Genomic DNA, 22265 nt, shown 5'->3' on the forward strand with positions numbered 1-22265 from the left:
AAAGTAGAGGAAAACAATATTTTGCCAACATATTCATTTATAAAACGAGTTGACCATTATTGTAAAACGTGAAAGAAAATACATATAAAGATCGAGTAAGTGACAGTAGAGTCTCACCTCGATCCGCTGAGAGTTGACCCTCTTCCCTTTCTTGTTCCATGTTACTCTTGGCTTGGGGTCACCTGTGGCTTGGCATACGAAGGACACGACACCCCCAGAGACGCCAATCATGTCTAGGGGAACTTTCGTGAAACTTGGCGGAGCTGAACAAGACAAAACGAGAGATATTAGCGTGCCGCTAAATCTTTGCTAGCATGGCTACCCATAAAGCATTGCTGCGTCTTTAAGATTCTTGAAAACGTCTGCTGTGTTAAAACATCTGTTAAACATCTTGGAAAAAGCAGTTTTACATAGAATTTCAATCCTAAACATATTACAGACATCTTCTAGATGTCTAAATGACGTAAAAAAAGTGACGTTCAAATAGATGTCTCCCAGATGTACGTGTGCTATCAGGGTGCTAATAAACATAGAATTGAAAACTAAAGAAAGAACGCTACGATATGCCGTCAAAACCAATTAATTCAATAATATCTTGGCAACAAAAATTGAAATTTGCCTATTCAACCAAAATGTGTGTAAAAACCTTAACTAGTAGTTTGACAGAATAATGCGTCCCACAATAAGCATCGCATTTTCTCTTCATCACACTGTACATGGAAGGTCAAGTCAAGCCCACTGCATTGTGGGATCTGCTTTTGCATATTGTAAAAGTACACAACATTGGCAAGCTACTGCGTATTCAGTACAGTTAACGCTAACCAAATTCATCACAAGACCATCGTAAACAAAATCTATTGAATTAAATCACCATGGCACGGGCACCCACATACACGCAATGTAATCAGCTACTGGCAGGCCATTCATCCATAAAACCGCACCAAACTAGTGCTGCACAATGCTAGTAAATTCTTCATCTAGATAATGGGAAGCCATTCTGATTCCTGCGAGAGAAATAGAGATGGACGAGAAATCCGGGGCATCTTGCATCGATGCTCCGAAATGCCTCGCTCAAACAGGAATCGCCTATGTATCAACACGCCGGTAATTACACCGAAGACAATGTGCATGCTGGCATGTCGACGAAGGCATGAATAATTTATTACGCGGTGAATAATAAAGCACTACAGATTCTGTCTTGATTTGAAAGCCCCTTGTCGCAGGGAGCATCGGAAACTCAACGCACGTCTCCGCTAAGCCACGGCAGATGCGAGCTAATGACATCCAGGAGATGATTGGGGCTGACAGTCGCTCGACGGTAGATCATTCGTTTCCATAAAGAACAAACCATGATGACCGGGGTCGACCATCACGCTTCTAAAAACCAGGGGATGTCAGTTTGTCCGCCCTACATCACGCCACCTTCATAAAATAAAAAAGTTGCGTTTTTTTTCCTTCTCAACCCGGCACAGTTTGTTCTCATCTCATCAAATTATCATGTCGCTTTCTTCTGCGCGCTGCCTGTAGCTGTGCGTCCAGCTGTGGCCTTTTTTCATTTATGGGGCTGTAGGTCAAGCTTGACAACAAGACGTGAGAAGAAACTGTCTGGGGAAACGTGGTTACAATACAAAAAGTGCACCGATACGAGGAGATCATGAAACGGGCAAAGCGAGAGAGACAAATTCATTATTAATTGGCTGTGGGCCAGCGGGCAGGGCTACGGTTCAGCGGGTATGAGAGTAAACACAGATGAAAGAGATTCTTTAAGATAGATTTCAAGTTAAGAAAGCTTACCTTAATGTGCACGGGGGCAAATACACACAGGTTTATGCCTATAGGCGACTCATGTGATAATTGTATGGTAAAGTAAAAAAAATATGATTCTTTCATCTTTAAGTCTGGTGGAACGGCCCCGTGAGGTTTTTAAAGAGAATGTCCTCATTTTAACAGCAATGCAGTATTGTGATGTAATGGAGATATGGGACACGGTCATCTCCAGAGCATTGCTTCATATTCACAAGCAAAAGACATTCAAATTCAGAGGACCGGATGCGAAGGCTGTGGACTCGCAGCTAACCTGAGGTTTAACCCTTCTTCACAACCCGCTGTCCATATAACATACAACACAAATCTATAACAGCCCGGGGCTGAATAATCCCCCTGGCACATAATGGACACTTTGGCCATGATTGCTACAGGCCAAACGCTCAGCGTCATGCGGTACATGAGAGAGGACAGCCTACAGCGCGCTTGGTTATAGAATTTCTAACAAGATTCAGACGAGAGTGAATGTGAGGTTTGTAAGCGCAGCGGAGAGGTTTCATAGACCAGAATACTTTACAAGGGAATCGCTCAACAATTCACCTTTAAGTTTTTTCGGAGTTACTTTACATGCCGTGATCGCTTCGATATCTTGCGTTGACAGTACATTACGATTTAGAATACACAACAACGCCAAATTAAACACCGTCCATCTACAATCTGCATGTTTTGTTAGCCCAGGTGCAGAAAAACGTCTTTCACAAAATCGAACAAGATTTCTATTGAATTTCACACGTTACAACTCCAAACTATCATTTTTGCCTCTTTATCGACATCCCTGATTGGAACATACAATTTCAATTACTAGTAGCTTGACATACTTTTCTCTTCGTGGGTTGAAGTGCAGTTCTGTCAAACTAGCATTTCCAACACACCCTCACGACAAAAATAAAGCAATTGACGAGGCTACGTTCGGCTAATACGTATGAATTCTTACAATCTCATCCGTACATTTTAGCACGATTTGCTTTCGTGCCAGTCACATTAGGTTTAGAGGCGGGGCTAGGGGTGGGGATTCAGTATTGGTTTTTTTTCTAGTAATCCTATGTTTTTGTACAATTCGCAACGTGTTAATTCATACGAATAAGCCACCTAGTAAAATAGTTATAAATTCCCATGAGATCACGTTGGCATTTCCCGCAAACCTCCTACAAGTTGTCAACGTTAAAGTCTTTATAATCTTACGAAGTTTTCAACACTAATTTTTATGTACTTGCGCAAAAACAAATTTTTGCTTATATTTAACCAAAACGGTTACGAATTGCATCTTTAATATTGAATTTAATTGACACATGAAAATACAAAAATCAGTTGATTTTAGCAAACCAATGGCAGAAGGAAGGCATGATGACTGACTTCAGCATTCGAGAGCTCCAGACCTTCTGAAAGACACACACATCAGGTTTACGAGTTCATCTGGGGCTCAGGGCGCAACAAAGAAACTACAGTAAACATTCAAGAGTTAGAAAGCAGCTGTTTTTTTTCAACATGCATTATCTCCAATTAGGTTGCTGATGCGTTTTCTCCTTCGATAAAAGCTGCGGGATCTGCGAGCCGAAAGACTTGCAATAACACGTATCCGACGCCTCCATTAGGCGAGAATCTCTGGTGCTCGTATAATGGGCGGCTCGGGGTGATAGACGCGGTTAGATGACTAACGCCGTAATCAACGGAAAACCTTTCGGGGCTTTAAAAAGATTTCCATTATGCGGAGAATTACAAAAATGCGGGCAGAAAATGGCAGCCCGTCCATACCGTTTTAACAAGGAGGACGAGAGCGCTGCTTGCCACCCATCTTGTTTTAAAATCAGATTGAGGGTTATTTGAAACGGTAAGAAGATGGTTTTGTTGTCATACGTGTTTTATATCACAAAGGCTTGTAATTTGCCCTTTTACAGAGAACGTGCCGAGTGGCCATAATTTGAGAAATAAGTGCAGGCAAGCATCCACGCTATCTAAACAAACTCTCTCAAATCTATATCCAGATTCGGCTCTTAAAGAGACGATGAATTACTCGCTTTCATATTCTTAAGCATTAAAAAGCAAAATAAGACATTTTGAAGAATATGTCACTGTTCTTTGTGTCTTACAATGTGACGGTTGACTGAGGTTGCCACATTAAGTTAACATCATCGTCTTCTACATTATGGTACGAAGAACAAGGAACCAAATTTGACTACAACAACATGTTTTCTAGTGTCTATAGATGTGCCCACTAGAGCGAAAAAGAGACTATACCCAGGTTAAGCCACGCCTGCTCGAGCACGGAGATTTGCGGCTTCCCGCAAGGCCACATCCTCTGGCCAGCTCCTTGTTAGGGTGCCCTAACTATCTCCAACAACCGTAGTTCATCTTTCCTCTTGGACTGCTCTCTCACCTCCTCCCTTCAGCCGCACACAAAACCAAACCGGTCTATCGGTCAACAAATCACTCTTTACGCTCTCCCAGACTGGGCCATTGCTATGGAAACGCACATCCCTTTCCTCTTGCCTCCTCCTGTCCGAGTTTTTTCTTCAATGTCTGTTGTCTTTCTAGCGTCTTTCGCTCCGGGCGCCGGCTAATCGACTGCTGCGATGGCTTAATCACAAACCGAGGAACAACGAGAAATCCCACCAGGAGAGAGCGCGGATGAACGATGTAGAACGTTTTCCTGGGAGAAAAACTAACTGTGGGACATTTGTAGTTAGGTACCGCAATACGAATCAAACCTCGAAAACGCAACATCATTTTTGATTTTGAACCGCCTAAAAGATTTGTAAACCGATGGCAATGGAAGTCCATGTACACATGTTTTCATCCTGCATAAAGCAAACGCTGTGAAAAAGTATCATATTAAATATTTATTATAAATAAATTACAGACCTTAAATCATTTAGATGTTTCACCTAGACAGCTCTTAGACTAAAAGTGATTTCATGGTGATCTAAGTGTCCTCTAAAAAAGAATGTTAAAAATATCATCTCTTTCCAGACAGTGAAGCATCAAAAACAGAAAGTCTCACTTTATTTGCTTCAACGTTTGTGTCCTCTACCCACCATTCTCCCGTCATACTACAATCGCTGCCCGTTCTAATAGCTTCCAATTGACTCCAATGAGCCCTATTGTGTCGTGAACGGCCCCGCAGAACCCGTGAAGGAGACCGCTAACAGGTGCCGAGTAAGTCCAAGTCCGTTGAGAGCTTTACAAAATTAAGTTGAAAAAAAAGGGCCAATTTTGAAATAGCCGAGAGGTGGAGAAAATTGCGCCCATCTAATGCGATTATTTGCCATCACCCTTGGTGGTTGGCTTGTTGACGGGCTAAAGCGCTCGTGGAAGATGATACAAATCTGAAACTGGCATTTAGGAGAGAATGTCTTTTCTCTGCTTTGAGATTATGATAACGTCAACTGTGAAAAGCAGACGAAATGCTGAATACGACACAGGCCAAGAAATTATGATAAACAATAAGACTAAAATGATATACGTTACGATCGATCACCTTTAATTGTAACTTGACATCAATTCTTTCTGAAAACCTTCCTTTCAAAGCTGAAAGATCATTGCATTGGATCCTAAGAACGCCAAAAGTCACCCGCTCCATTAATTCTTTCTATTAAAGAGATAAAACGTATACAGTCATCGATTCGGCTTGCTAGTCATGACTCAACCTCAGTCCTTTGTCCCAAAGAAACAGTGCTTTCAATCTATCAGCTCATGTGGCTATACAGCGTCTGACGTGACTCCATAATTCATACCAAACCCATTCCTGGTTGAGGAATCACAGCGTGATGAAAATCACAAAGGTGACGTGCAATAATCTTTTATGACAATCACTAAATCCAAGCCTGCTAATCTGCTTCACTATTAATCTCACTTGCCTTGAAAACCGCACGTGTGTGTGTGTGTGTACAGTACGGTGACTGTCCTCGACGGTGCCATCTGCTGGCCAAAACAATCAACAATAGATCCAATAAAATATTGCAGAATTAAGTGTCCAAAACATATCCTTTTTTTACATTTAGCGTTCTGTGAAATGCAAATCAATACTAATTCTACAAGTCCCAAATAGCGAAAGCAGACACAGACCACCGGCTGTCCGTCTCCAAAAAGGACACAAACAGCGCCGAATCATTTGATGGGCGGAACGGACCAAATTTCATTTAATTTCTGAAATGACGTTAATCGTATAAACCTAAGTGGATTATTAAAGAAAGTGGTCACTGTATGCATTGAGCGTGTGAGCAACATCTTCATTGGCATTCTACAGTAGAAACGCGAGTTCGGGAAAACTCATTTCATTTTTAGGGAAACGATTCCTTAAAGGAGTAGTTCACCTTTGAAATGAAAATACTGTCATCATTTAACACAATAGAAGATATTTAGAAAAATTTTGGTAACAGAACAGCACAGCCCCCCATCGACGCTTACCGTAACCAAGCCAAGTGAATGGGGGGTTGTTAACAACATTCTTCAAAATATCGTCTTTTGTGTTCTGCGGAAGAAAGAAAGGTTTGAAATCTTCGTTTGAAAGGTGAACTCCTCCTTTAAGAGCGACACGCTCTCAGAATCTCTCTCACCTCGGGCCGGTTCACAGACTGGAGCTGCACACAGGATCACAGATTTGCTTGGTTAAAATGCAGGGCCGCGCGAGGCAGGTAATGAGTAACATCCAAGCCTTTTAGCAGATAACTTTAAAGAGACAAGACGTGGGTGGGTCTCCAGGACCCTGAAACCTCTCACATCAAAGGGGAAAATAAAATCATTGCAATTGCGCTACCCGCTCTCCGCCCGTCTCGATTAAAAGTCGGGCGAGGGCGCCGGTTCGATGCCGTAAGAAGTTCGGTCACGCATCCTGAATATCACATCATTCCTAGAAACGTCAACAAACACGCTATGGCAAGTTTCTCAACATAGTTACGGTCGCTGGAAATCAGTGTACCGTATTCCCGCACGCAATCTGAACAAAAACACTCCGGGTTCGAGGAAAAACACAGCCCGTGTTATGAAGCAATGATATTTGGAGCTTTTCTTATGGTGTTACAGGCGACCGCAGCATAACAAACAGAATTGTTCACATTGCAGAGTACAATTTTGAGGTGGGATATTTTGGTCCGCTGGACGGGTGTTTGGCCATCGGGGGATTTTTGGGAGAAGACAGCGGGTGGGAGGTTGCGACGGGGTGTTGTGTGGTTTGACAGACACACCCGAGCAGAACAGACTGTTTTTAGACCATTGTGGGAAAGCGGACAGCTATCCGATTCTGGATCAAGTTTTCTTTATCAAACCAACAATTTCTCGTAAAAACAGATGTGGAAAGAATTTTTGGGGGGTTGACAGATAACAGTGATCGTAACTTAAGTAGATCATAGTAGCCATCGACTGGTTTTCAATGACTAAACTAAATGGAAAAATACGAAGCCAAACGGACACTGATATATATTACCAGTCAAACATTTGGACACACATGTTTTCTCTTTTATATATCTATGCTACATAAAAATATAAATCAAATCAAATAATATAATATATGATTATAAGTTTGTTTTCTGAATTTGTACCGTCACACCATAGGACACATGTACGGTACATCTGTATACTACCCGCACACAAAATGTTAGGGAATAAAGCAACATGCTAAAAAGATTTGATGACTTTCAGATCAAAATATTAGTATAAGCAGATAGTGAAAAAAAGCCATTTTATAGAATCTATATTCTATAAAATACGAAAAATATTAAAACAAAATTGAGTAAATGAGGGAACATAACGTAATAAGCAATGATCAAACCACTCACTGAATATTGAATATTGGATTGAATACCGGTCTGGAATAAACCGGATCTAATGCAAAGGTGTAAATTCATCGAATGCCAATTTTTCTAGATCGTCTTATAGCGAGGAGACTGCGTGTTTGTGCCGAAAGCTAATCCGGTTAATGTGAAGGAGCCGGACACTGGACACACAAACAAGCCTGAAGCTTTATCACCGGTGGCAAAGATTTATTCACACTTTTTTCTTTGATTAAAAACGTCTCCTCCACATGCTGATTTATGAGCGCAAGAGTGCGCGAGCGAGCAAGGGAGGGAGAGAGAGAGGCAAAATGGATGACATCATGCACTTGGCAAGCGCACGCAGAGGTGACATCTACCGGCTTTGTGTGTGTCTAAATAAAAGCCTGTGTGAGAGAAAGAGTGTGTGTGTATGTGCAGCTGTGCAAGAAAGCGACCGCAAGCCCACCTGCGCTTTTTGTGCGTCTGTGGGTGGGCCGTACAACGCTATTCCACGGGTTTTGACGGGAACAAAGAGAGGTTCAGAAAGTCAGGGAGGGGTCACCTTCAGAATCAACATAACCTTATTTACTTTTTGTATCTTACGTTTTTTTGTATTCGTTCGTCTGAATGTAATAACTTACAAAACGCAGCGGCTGACGCAGACAAAAGCCGTCTGTGCATTGTTTTCGGTATTATTGCAGGCAGTCTAGTGTTTCAGAAATCTCAGCACTAGATAACAGCGAGTCAATGTCATTCAATGTAGCGTAAATATAGAAAGAGGTTATTCCATTGGAAAAGCAATGCATTGTGTTATTGCTGAACCGAAAAGGTTTGTCTTTGTACTCTTTCGTTGTGCAAAGTTGCTTTACAAAAAAACATTGCTTTCGGCTGATGTCAAAAGCAGTTTGCGTATAGTTCTCAGGATTGTTGCAGGCGATCCAGATTTTCAATAACCTCGGCAATAGTTAACAATGAGGTTATCGCAGGTGGTCATTGCAACACAAAATAGCGCTAGATTTTAAAATCAATATACGATACGCTCCTGTATATGAACAATATATTGAAGGTCGAAAAAAATTGCGAGCACAAAACAAACATCCAAAACCACACATGCGCAAGAAAACGTCTGTCCCCAGCCGCCGGTGCTGTACGACAACCCGATGAGGCAGTAATTAGAGATCAGAGACCCTGAGAATACAGTAAACAACATCACAGCCAATCAGACGGCTCTGTCAGGAGAAGGGGGTGCAAGACTTGGTGGTCGGGGGTTTGGGGGATAGGGGGGTGTGTAGTGATTAGAGCTTTGAGACCAAGATGCCTAGCACACTCCCTAGTAAACATCCACAATCGTGCACACACTGACTAAAATACAGTAAGAGCAGCTTGGACGTACGACAGGGAGCCGTCGCTGTAAAAATAGAGATGTGCGGATTGATAGTGAGCGATACTGTCTCCGCTCAAAATAGGAACGACGGCGTGCGCCGAGAGAAATCACAAGTGAGCTCTCTTTAATATCTTAAGGAGTCTCAGACGTCTTGTAAGAAGGCACACCTTTCCAATCCAATTTTTTCTAAATCATCTTCGTTGATTTTTAAACTTGCGACGTACTATTACCGTATGTAAACAAGCTCACAACTCGACAAAACCTCTTCAGATTGTCAAAGGTAGGAAAGAGCAATCTCTAAATCATTCCTCAGGGAAAGACAAAAAGCAAGAGAGAGAGAGAGAGAGAGAGAGAGAGAGAGAGAGAAAGAGAGAGCGAGCTGAGGGTTGTTGCTGTTAAAATGTGAGTAAATGCTCCGGCGTAAGCATGCATGCTAACTGAACGCAACCACAGAAATAGACGTCCATTTGATTTTCTCTTTTGGCTCGCCCTATAAAACCGACAAATAGAAGAACAGAACAATGTCAGGCAAACAAAGCACTATCCCATCGTCGCTTTATCTCTCTCGTTCTCTCTCTTACACCTATTTTAGGGTAGAAAACAACAGGGAGGCTTTACCCCCCCTTACACGCCCCCCGCTCTTTACTTCACTCGACTCTTGCTTTGTTTTCCTAATGCGTCTCTAAATCCATCTTAGGGGTGAAATGGTGCAGAACAAATCCAGACTTCAAGGCTTGGAAATTAAAAGACGCCAGCGAGGGCCCCGATCCTGCTAGATGAAGAGATACACGCACGAGGAGAGTAAATACTACAACGTGCGGCGAAGTACAATCTTTCATTTTCAAACTTACATAAGGCCAGGGAGCCGGTGAGCAGCGGGGACAGCAGCAGGGCACTCAGGGAGAGCAGGGTGGGCAGGTGGCCGACTGGCATCATTTTGCAGATGACCTTTGACCTGGCTGGACAGCCGCGGCCCCACAGGCTGGAGACGAGGGGTCTGCACGTTGGATGTTTGGCACTCTGCAAAAGAGAAAGAAGAAACCACGGTGAGTACCAGACTTGTGTGTTAACATTGTTTCCCAGTCAACCATCAAGTGCTTTCACACATTTTCCACAAACATTTCCTTCAGAGGTTTAGCTCGCATCCCTTGCATGCCCGCAGCCTCGCAATTAACCATTTTACACAACTCATAATTACTCGGGTTTTATCGCTGGATCTCGTCATTATTTACTTATCCGCCCATCTTGTAATTACAAAGACGCTCATCAATATTTCAGACGCGTCTCTTTGTTTTAGCCAAATTGCGATTAATCCCCCTGTTACTTTGTGCCGCCTCTGCAGTCAACTGCGTTTCACGAGCGTGGGGCGGAAACCAGCCGAACATGCTTGTAAAGCGTTTAATTAAAGATGGCAGCAACATCAGATGGCAAGAGACGAACACGTGTAGCAGCGTTCGAGTCGAGATCTAAAGAGCTGTTGACATGAACCATTAAAACTGCACAGACTGACACAGCCAAAATAGAGGAACCTGAGGGTACAGAACTGCCTAGAAACTCCTTAACATCCAATTAGCAAAGTCATACAGCAAGCTCACATTCTGAAAAATCAATGAGCAACGATTATGTTAGACACAAATTTTCAATGAACACAATTTTTTACTTTTTTGGTCACTAATAAACTCAAATTTGTTATATAAATAAAAAGTCTTCTAAGCTTAATTCACAAGCTTATAATAATGATGATTCCTCGGGTTGAGCTCTCGGGTCAAATTTTAACAATCTTGTTTTACTCTAAAGTCCCAGTAAAATTAAATTTCATTAAATATATTTCAGTGTTTATGGTAAATAGTTTATCAATGTGGATCATTCTGTTTTCAACAGTTTAAATCTGAAAATGCTCTTCCTTCATGTAATGACCATCCATCTTAAATGACGTATGTTAAATGGCTCGGGCGGAGCATCCGTTAACTCCTCCCCTTCAACTGTCAATCGGCTGCCAGTTCCATTTAAGACTGCAACTGCGATTTTTAGAAAGACGAAAGCCACGCACACTATTTTTCTAATGAGAAAATCCATTTCAGGAAATGTGTCAAAATACAGAAGTAAAAATGTCATGGGGACTTTAACAAGTGTTTGCAAAGTAAACTTCAATTGTATTGCAGCTTTAAATAAAACATAGTATGTCACAAACATTCAGGAGTGCTCCTTTACATTAAAAAAACTTCCCATCAACAGTAGACCAAACCATCAACAACGCCCAAAACTACCAACAGAATGCATTGCAGACGGACTCTTCTATGCTATCCTCCTACCCTGAGGTCCCATGACACACTTCAAACTTTAATAAGAAGTCTTTTGTGTCCTTCTACAAAGCACAATGGCGTGCCTACAGGCATGCACACAATCGCATCGGCCTGCCGTTGTGATTCCAGTGTGCCTGCTAGTCATAATGTGGGAGTAGGAGCCCAGTGACAGCTGGCTTGTCAGCTAGGGGTTTCCTGTCAACCTGCATGCTGACAGGAAACTCTGAAACATATAAACAATTGAAAGCATCACTCCAAGGCTTCTGTTCTGGAGCACCATGACCACAGGGCCCGGCACTCCCAGACAAGAGTAGGGACAGGTCTGTCGTGATGTATGTGGCCCTTCTACGTTGGCAGAGGCTGCCAGACTGCTGTGACGCCCGTCATCATCTCTGCGGCTACCAACAGCATCTACTGCATACAAGAGCACATATAGAAGGTTTTAAATATAATAAGCAATGAAATGGATGAGGTGAATGCAAAAGGCTTCCAGCAGTTCGCTAAAAGACGCCAGGTTAGTTTTCCACGGATGCCCATCCAAGCACTACCAGACCCCTGACAGATTACCAACCTACCTACTGCAGGAAAAAACTCAAATATGTCTAGATTAGCGTCACACCTTCAAGCACCTCAAACGCTAAAGCACTTATTTTATTATAAACTATACGACAAAACGTCTCAGCGTTCTCTTAATCTGAATTCATGTTCACCTGGTAAAGCTTTGGGAGGCTGTGAAAGGGGCCGTATTTTTCAGCTGCATTGCTATGCAATATTCAGAAGGACCTGTGTCTATAAATAATTGAGCTTTAGGAAAGGAGAATGTTCTAGGTTTGTTTTAAATACTTGTCCCAAAATGAACCATGAAACCACGATAGCTCGCCGGTAAAAACAAACTCAAAGACCGATAATACAAATTGTGTTCCAAATATGTTTAGCATGCTACTTTTGCGCCATTATGCAATGGACTGCGAGGTCGCGACACCTGACGACCGTCAACCTGTCTTTTGAAACGTGCATTTATTCATACCCCAGACTATGAGTTTATCCTCTTTTTCTCTAACTGTCTTTCTCTAACACCATCTTTCCTTCATCGCCTCACTCTTCAATGCCAACATGCAGCGTGTTTTCTGTTGTATGATGCGTTCCAGCAGTCAGATGTAATCAAGGCTGTTCTCTATGACTGGCTGCCTTCCTAATCTCCCACGTTTCCATACATTATTAATGCTAGCGTGTTGAATGCGGTGCAGCAGTGAGAACGATGGAAGACAGAAATGAGTAAAAGAAAAACCTACGTGTTTAAGAAAATAAACCGGATGATTCATCAAAATAATGATGCAAATATAATTGTATTTATATATTATTTGTTGCATTAAAATGCAAAAATAGTTTTCCTCACCAGACAATTAAACACAATAAGAATGGGGTCACCGAAAACAAAATATTATTTTCCAAATAATAGCAATATTAAAATGCAACTACTTTTAACCACGAGCTTCAAAGCCACAATCTACGTTCTAGCACATAAACAAGAAAATCAAAAGATCTTTGAAGAGCCCCCTTTGAACGCAGCTGATCGTAAACACACACAGCCCTAGTGTAGCCTACATCTGGAGCTTGCATGCCGCATTTAATGCGTTAGTATTAATGCGAGTGATAATTACAAAATCTGCAGTGCCGCTTCTCCTGCGGATGGTGGAAGAGGGGAAGCTACCAAGCGGGGGAGAGACAGTAGGGGGTTTATATACGGCCATGTGCATGTATGGACTTGTGCGGATACAACACGGAGATCGATGCTGAACAGGAAAAACTTGCTGCAAGGCAAGCATATGCAGAAACTACTGCGCAGATGCCTCGAAAATCTGCAAAAATAAATGGGGACGTCTAATGCGAGTGTGTGATTTTTCAAGCTGGATAATCAGAGGAGGAAAGCCGCAGCCAGATCACAGTCCCCAGTGAGTCTGAGCAAGGGAAACGGAAGGAAGAGAGCGTGGCGGAAATCCAATTAAAACTCCCAATTAAGCGCCCCTGAGACCATTCTTCAATATAGAGATCAAACCGCTGTTAACTGAGAGATAGGCCGCGCTCGCAAGCACGCAGAAGCATTTTTTAGTCACCTTTGGCAAATGAACGAGACATCGTAGACGACATCCGAAGCATTTGTTCACTTCAAAAGTAAATGAATAGTGTTAATTCCACTAATATGTTAGATAAGAGACCAATAACTATTAAGTGAAGTGATGCGTGCCACGCTAATTTTGCGTGAAGTGACTGTTAATCGGTTGCGATGCAAAATGATGCACAATAGGAGCAGTTTTTCCTTAATTTAGTGTGCTGACTGAAAAAAATCACGATAGATCAAACCCTAAAACGCAGCCAACCACCAAAACCAGTAAGCAGACCATCAAAAAAGAACACAAGCTCTTATTCCAAGACTTTCAACGGCGTTCTCTAAAAACGTGACTGTTAAGAAAAAAAAAAAGGATAAATGTTAATTTACGACCAAACGTCATAACCCTCGAGGAGCCTTGGTAATGTTGACGTCGTATGCTACAGGGATTGTGGGGTAGTTTTAAAACAAAAAGCCCTCTCAATGGCTCTTGACTCCGTCCTTTTGCCAAGGACACAGACTCGTATGTCTATCTGCAATGGTAAAGTGAGAAAGCACACACACATCTGGCTTTCATGTCAGTGCCAGATCTCGCTGTGTAGTCCAGGTGGCTCGAGTTCGTTTGTGTCTTTCTACTGCCATTTTGAATAGCACACAGAGAGTGCCGACATCCCATTGGCTGTCTGTTCCCTCCACTGCCAATGTCCGTCCCTACGGTGAAGCAAAAGTTCAAATTCAGCCAATCAACTTTTACGATTCGCCTGCCATTTCCTCTCCAGCATGGACAGTACAGTTGACTTTTACAATCAATGGGAAATCAGACGAGTCCCTCATTACTTAGAGGGGTCGTTCATCCAAAAATAAAGATTTCATCATTTATTCATCCTCGTGTGGTTCAAATCAAAACCTCTATGTGACTCTTGCCTCAGTGGAACACGAGATGATATTTTGAGAAAGGTTGTGGAGTTCAATGTTGTTTGGTTTCCAGCATTCTTAAAGATCTGCAGAAGAAAATCATACAGGTCTGAAATGATAGTTAGATCTTATAAGACCTTGTGTTTTTAAGCCACAGAAATATAGTTTTTCCAATCTTCTCCTCCCAAAATGTAATGCAACAACGCTTTTTTACCATCCAATCGATTCAACATAGATACAAATCGAATTTTTGATATCCTGCTTATGTCACATTACAAAAACAAACATCATCATTTTGGGGTTGCCAGATTAACGCGGTCAAATACGTTTAAAACCGCCAGGTTTCATCATTCTGACATGCATGAAAAAATTACTCTGAAATTCAATAAGGGGCTAGCACAGAGCTGCGGCACTGTTGACATGCATTAATTGCGACATGGAAACTATATTGATCTGATGGCACTTCCTAACTCACAGGACGCTTGTAATGATATTCACTAAATTCTTCCTTCCCCTGCTCTGTGCCCCACACACACATACACACATAAAGAGTAAATTAGGGAAAATTTTCGAAGAAAAATGAAACACTTGGCTGAAAATGGCTTTTCGTATTTCTTCTATTTATTTAGCCAACTATTGCATAAACCGAATGGTCAAAATGTGCTTATTATATTTTGTCTTGCTTTTCAATATAATACAATATAATTCAAATAAAGAAAAGGAGCCCTCTCCCTTCTTGAATAGCCTATATTAGGCCTATAACTGACTGCCGAAAGAATGTACTGTACTCCGTACCCCTACAACAAAACACTTCATTAAAAAGATGCTTTCATTCACAAATTGACTCTGGCGAGGCAAGTTCCGTGCTGTGACTTTCGCTTGCACTTTGAAATGCTCCACACACCGCCGACATGTTTGCTGCATTAATAAAGCGCGCGTCGCTATCCCCCTGCGCCGGTTGCTGCTTGATCACATCACATGTCAATTTATTGACATGCTATTTTCAGCAGAACATCCATAGAGTAAATCTTGCGAAAACATGTCCAGGTCACCCCCAAAATCTAATTAAAATCTAAATAAAAAGAAATTCATGTGCATTCTCGCCGTCTTAAAGCAAAATTCTGTAATAAATGTGGGCACCATACTTTAATAATTAGTTTTCATTTCTGTAATTCTGCATCTTTCCTTAGCTTTACCAACAGATGTAAACATGTAGGCTATGTGTGAATATATTTTATCCACGTTACAGTAATAATAATGACCTTTTTGCATTAATATGAATGTGTTTATTTGTGGGGTGAGATATTAGCCGGGCATGTTTTGTGAGATGCCATGCTTGAGCAATCATATCAATTTGCATGTATCTGTCGGAGCTTTATGTAAATAATGGTGGCCTGTTATTCCCATCTGCTTCCAGCTCTCCAAATAAAACGCACCACAATCACAGCAATACCAGGTGATGGCCTCTCAGATCAACACACACACCTGCTATGGTCATCAGAGATAGAGAGAGAGAGAGAGAGAGAGAGAGAGAGAGAGAGAGAGAGAGAGAACATCTTCTGTGACCAAAGCTCTCCTTCCTTTGTGTTTGTTTACAACGGGAAAGAGATGATCCAAGGCTTCCCCCCATGCTGCAGATTTGCCTTGGAGCCGGGATGAAATGTTTGATGAATAATAACACACGCAGGAGTCTCGCTGTCTGCACGAAAAAGAGAAGACAACGAAACAGGGGACGCTGCCAAGAAACAGTCTTTCACCTCTCCAAAACAGGCGTTACATAATTGTGAGGCTCGACTGCAAGCAAACAGAGGCGCGTTTAAGTGCGAGCGTGTTTGTAAATGCACCCTCGCATCGGAAGAAAGCGAGCAGTGCTTCACGCTGATACGTCATTCATCTAGAACCAGAGCTGACCTTCCGTGAGATCCCAGGATCTGTTCAGGAAGATGTTTAGTTAATAACCTTTCGAGAGCACTGCAATGTAGACATTCACAACCCTTCATAACATCAAATCTGAAGTTATGGCTTTTACTTAATGGATGTCAGACCTGCAACCATATACATACTAGTGTGCTCTTTTAAATCAAGACAATTGGCCAATGACGGTGTCAAATATTGATAAGGCTGTCCAACTTTCTGATCTTTAGCCCCGTTCTACACTAAACTGGACCACACAATCTAATTTGGTACAGTCAAGCCTATGAAAATATATATCCTGGTCTATGAAAAAACTAAATAAATAACCCTTTAAAAATGAAAAAGGCCAGCCATGTAACGCTGTAGCTTTCTTATGGTGGGACATCTTGTCATTGAGTTATCCGCTAAGTCTTTGGCAGGCTCACCTGTACGTTTAAACACATTACGGAGGGGTATCACTTAATGGAAAATATGGTCTGATCTCCGTTAGTCCTTGAAAGTAAACTAACATCAAGCTCTGGACTCCTGCCAAGCCATCTACATGCGAATTCTGCCCTTTTAGACCAACTAAGAGCCTTTCCAGTGCTTCGCTGAGGACGGAGATATGGGCACACATTGATATTCTGAACTGTGGTGAGGAATAAAATTACATTAAGCACAGGTGCCCACTGCAAATTGGACTACTTTTCCTGGCTTGGTAAGTAGGGGATGGGATAGCTCCACATATATGCTATGGAATTCCAGTATAAAATCCTTCTAAACAAGGTAAATAAATAGTTATCTGGGCACCTGGCAACCTATGATTCGAAAGCTGCTCCGGAAAACAGGGATGGTTCCTTTCAAATGCAGACAATTACGCTGCCACTCACCTTTATTGACGGCAACGCCTGAGGGGTGGTGCAGGGGAAACATTAGCATTCCGGCATGCATCTATTTACTGCACGCTAAGGTGCAAGCACACTGCCGCAGGCAGCACGCTGCTACTCTACGCCACAGACAACATCTTGCAACGGATTTGGATCATATTAAAAACAATCTAATCCCACCACTAATTTAAGGAGTGATGCAGGTGTGCTCATTTTGGACGTTGAACTGAATAACGCGATAGTGCAAACGTGCCGTTAATGCTAGACCACCAAAACCGCTTGGCGCTAAGTGGCAGTTCTGACTTTTTATCCGCTCAAATAGCACCTGAACTGTATGAGTGGGCCTTTTAGAACAAGGGCTCTTTCCTCAAGGACGCCAGCGCCCCCCTCGTCCCATTAACTGAAATAACGTTCATTGCGTTAATTAACAACCCCGGGGTCAATCTGTCACCTTGTTTATACACGCGCCACTCGACGGGGCCTGCTCCAAATTTGCGAGGAGCGGCATGTTAATGGTTGCTGTGGCAACAAATGAGGTATTCTGCTTTTTTTGCCCTGTATACGCCATAATAAAACCATTTCGCTCGAGCACGCTGACTCCTCACCACTGTAATTACATGACAGCACTGTGGTGAGTGGGTGCAGGAGTGTATAATCACATTTTGACCGAGACCGGGGCCTCGGGAGAGTGTGTGCACACAGAGGGAGACGTGATTGTGTGCGAGTGAGGTAAGTGTTCATGGGTTCATGGCTAGTCTGCTGAACAAAGAAAAGGGAGCGAGAGAGAGAGAGTTAGAGGGTGAAAGAGATGTGTTGAAGACAGAAAACAGATGGCCAGGTTTGGATTTGTGTCTCGTGTTTGTCACCTTCCTTCAGCTCTGCTCGGGAATAACAAGTGGGCATTTTTATGGCCGTTGTAAAAGCTGTGAGGAGAAGGGCAAACAGAGACCATTATGTGAGTCTCAGTTCTGGGCCACACAGTCCCGCTTTCCCGAATGGCTAATCTTTCTGGCTATCGCTGACTGTGCTTCTGAGTAAAACAAGAGGGGAATTGGAAAATGTGAGCGAGGACAAAGGTCAGGTGACCTCCACATACTCATATGACAGCACTGGGGCAAAACTAGGAAAGTGGGAATGGGAGCAGTTAGCTTTAGCTTGGGCAGCCCGGGTTGATCCGCTTCTGAAGGGTTCCGGAACAAGCCATCTAGGGAACAGAGCCTCTGCTGTCAACTTATCAAAGTGGCACTCATAAACGTGCGTGGAAACACTGGGTTATTGTTGGAGTTTGACCTTGTAAACTGGCCATAAAGGATGGACAGTGTTCTCCAAGTCTTGATGCTGACACTACACTGTTGAATCATAAATGCCAACACCAATGCTCAATAAAATCTTGCCTTACCCAGCCACAGACCTCTTGGCTTCCCCAAAAAGGTTCTTATTTGCTCTTCAGACAACTGACAATCTGCAGGAGGGGTCAGGGGTGAAAGGTTAAGCAGCTGGTAAAAGCTCTTTTTTAACGACACAGCATTCCTCCCCTGTTTGGTGCGCCATTCAGAAACTTGCTAGAATGGCTGAGAATAATATTACAAAGCCATCAAAAATGAGGTCCTTCGCCAAACAGGGTTGATGTATTTCACTGTTTACACACAGTAATGAGCAACGGCGTGAAAGCCACATAGCGTACAACCGACGCCCCCAGAGGCACCCAGCACTCTCGCTCATGTCAGACAACTGGCCTTTTCAACAGACTATCAGGCGATAAGTCAGCCCTGCGTGGTGTGAGGTGTAACCAGTGTGAACGCAAAGAGGCGCCTTCGCTTCTTTATCTCTAAAGAGATCTGACAGGTCCTCCAAGCTGCGAGACATTACCGCTCACTAGAGTTTGAGTCAGAGGTGGCGCTTCAGCTGCCCCAAGGCCTCCGGCTCGTCCGACGGGTTCCGAGCAGTCAAAGAAATGACAAACGTCTATAAAACGGCCAGGTGAGAAAGCAAGCACTACACCAGGAGCCTAACTCTGTCCTCTGCAGCACCCCTCTATCAATAACGCTCAATTGACCGCATTCGTGGAACAATGGCTTTAAATAAAGGAGGAAAACGAGTGGAGTAAATCTTTCCTCACGAGGGAGACCACATTCAGGTCATTCTGATGAATCGACCACTCTGATTGGTTGACATATAGAGGAAACTGACGTGGGGGGGTTCCTGAAAGCAAAAAAGGCTGATTATACAACAATACATTCTTCATTACTGTAACAATCGGTTGCACTGACTGAATTGTGGGAAGGAAAATCCAATAGTATAGCTTCTTGTTAGCTACGAAATGCTGAGGTTCCGTAAAGCTCTCATGATCAATAGAATCAGATTATAACAACAAAAGTCTAATTCTTATTTTAGATAAATTTCCCTAGTTTTCTAAGCCAAAATCAATACTTCAGCAAGCAGTTAGTGGCTCGTTTTGTTTAAGAAGTCATGACTGCTTTGTTCTCCTTTAAACCCCACCCCCTCTTCATACCATCCAAGTCTAGTTAGGTCCCTCTGAGTGAAAATAACGTGTATGTCGACTTAATCAAAGTCTTGGGATTTGAATACTTCAAAAAGCTGTGACACTATTTTCTGCAGGTCTCTCCGGTCTAGCCACCTGGTGCGGAACGTCTGCCGGTTTCAGAGAGGAGAGAAACACATCATGAGAATTTCCAACTGCTCTAATTGAGGTTCTAAAACCTCCCAAAAATGACAAGACAACTTTAATCTGTCTTTGACTAATGTTTTTGTCTGTATTTTGGCAGGCTCCACATGCCGGCTTAGAGCAACGGCTCCATCGGGCGGCTTTGCGTTTGAGCACTGTGCTCTTTGGAAACGGAGCTTCCCATTATCTATTCCTCTGAGGGAAGGTGGCGGAAACCTTCCTGCACTTGAAATGTTTGCTGAGACCTTAAGAGCATTCTGGGACAATAGCTAAGTGTGCGCATCATTTTCAGGGGGTGCCTGAAAGAGACGAATAGTTATGCCAGGGAGGAGCTGTCAACAGATAAGTATGTTTGCACGCTAAATATGTGATGCTAGTCCGTTATTCCATCTGTTTGGTTAGGAAGAGGAAAAATTACTCTGAAAAATAAAAAGGGTGAGCGAGGGAGGGAGCTTTTGAAAACCTGGTGGTAAGAGAACTGAAGACTGCCATTCCAGTACAGCCCAAGCTGTTCGGTTGTCGTCAGGCACGCTCAGCAAGATGCAGTCTGCTCCATATGGCTCACTCGGATCTGCCATCTCAAGAGGAAAAACTGCCTGTGCGATTGTGTGAGTGCGCTGGGAGTGCACCTTTATTGTGTCGTGTAAAAAATAAAGCGTACAAGGTTTTGTTTGTGCCATTCAGCTGCCTAACTCGGGGTACGCATGGCCATTCCCAATGTATTTACTTGGCAAACTTCTGCTCTGTTGAGCAGGGAAGAAACTTTCCAATGCAAACCTTGCTTAGGGAAATGCTTGGCTCGCAGTCCTAGCAACCTTAAGGATATTCCCAAGGAGCAAAAATCAGGTCCCTAGGCAGTCTCTCTTGCTCTCTCTTTTGAACTTTACCAAAGCTTTGCTGCTCGGAAACAACTATACTTAAAAATGTGCTGCTTAGAAATGAGGTATAATAAAAATAATTAAAAAACATTTATCTCTGTTGCATTAACTTACTAATACAATTGTGACATCCTGAGTCACTGCATTGAAAACACAGAAGAGCCCTCCTCCATCTCTGATCAAGCAGGGGCAATGAGAATTGTGTCGTTGTGTGTGAGCAGGGGCTTGAGCGAGCACGTGCAACGGTAACAAGGCCCAAGGGGCTGAACAGACAGGCAGTCAAGCGGTGGGATTATAGGCTGGGATTGAATAAACTCATGCATTGAACCTACAGAGGAGAAAGAGCACTTAGGAGCCATGTTTACTGGAGTAAACCATTTCCCGGAAGCAAAGAAGGGTTTAACAGGTCTACGTGGTGAATATGTAGAAAATAGATTTGGCTCATGTAGATGACTAACTGCTCGCTGGAAAAACAAAGGTTCTTCTAGTCAGACTGTATTAAAGGAAAAGTTAACCTCAAAATCAAAATGAATGCGCATGCGTGGAAGTGCTCTCATGAACGAGCACCATAGACAAGATGGACGGAAATATATCGATTCAATTCGTTATTTAGTTTTCCACACACAGTACTCTCGTAGCTTCAGAAAAATTAAATTGAGCCACGAGCGGATGGACAATTTAACGATGTCTTCAGTGCTTTTCTGGACCTTGACAACAACTATAACCATGACGTCTATGAGGAGGCCTTGAAATTTCTCTGATGTCACATAAAATTTCTTTATTTGAGTGCCGAAGACGCCGGGAGGTCTTAAAACATGTTGAACGTTATGTGGGCGAGTTCAAAAAACACAATGTTGATTTGGAGGTAAACTTTTCCTTGAAGGGCTTAATGTGCAGCGCACCGCCATGCATGTATCCCATAATGCATTGTGACTGATTTCTCAACTTATTTAATTGCACAGCAAAAAGGTATAAACAAAACTGGATTAACGATGCAATAATTGTTTTACATTCAATGTGCGTAACACAGCGAATTAAACAAGCAACGTGAGGTCATGTGACACAATGTAGCATGCTGCTAAATTATATACCGTACATACTTCGAATTTTTTGGCAGGCAGCGTGCTCATATGAAGCCAGAATTTGTGCCGCAGTAAAAGTCAGCGAGTGTGTGCTCATGGCTGGATTTAGCGTGTGTGTGAGAGTGAAATGGAGGGGGTCAGTAAGAGATTTCAGCCGTTTGCCATCGCTCCCCGTGGAAATGTGAACCAGCTGTGGTATTCTGGGGGCCGATCTGTGGAGGATGATAACACTGGGCCTTTTGTCCATCTGCCCTGACTTTCTGACATTCTTTCACTGGCCCTCTCTCATTCTACATCCCTCGCTCCACATTTTTCACTGGGCAACCGCATGTCTAGAGAAAACAATCTTCAATCGGTCTCACACACAACTGAAAGACAGTCACACAAACACGATACGTACATAAACAAATCAAACGTAGACGCGCCAGAGGCACAGGTAATTGTTTCGCAAAATCAAGTTCCCCATCTAAAATTTCTGATAAAAAAAAACAAGAACCTAAAACCGGAAAGCATTTCCAAGTGTTGCATTTAAAGAATGTTAAACATAACTTCTGTCAGG

General features: G+C 42.7%; 1 protein-coding gene across 6 annotated transcripts in view; it reads right to left on the reverse strand.

Annotated features, from left to right (window-relative positions):
• The window catches only part of ptprsa (protein tyrosine phosphatase receptor type Sa), a 146349-nt gene that overhangs the window by 72386 nt on the left and 51698 nt on the right, over positions 1 to 22265 (reverse strand). For all 6 annotated transcript variants that reach the window (XM_079471332.1, XM_079471334.1, XM_079471336.1 and 3 more), the window contains 2 exons: positions 9807 to 9975; positions 118 to 263 (listed from right to left, as the gene is read on the reverse strand). In XM_079471332.1, coding sequence (XP_079327458.1) covers positions 118 to 263; positions 9807 to 9891 — 231 coding nt within the window. In that variant the 5' untranslated portion in view covers positions 9892 to 9975. The remainder of the gene's footprint in view (positions 1 to 117; positions 264 to 9806; positions 9976 to 22265) is intronic.

This window comes from Barbatula barbatula (genome assembly GCF_947034865.1).
Source record: "Barbatula barbatula genome assembly, chromosome: 13".
NCBI classification, from domain to species: Eukaryota; Metazoa; Chordata; class Actinopteri; order Cypriniformes; family Nemacheilidae; genus Barbatula; species Barbatula barbatula.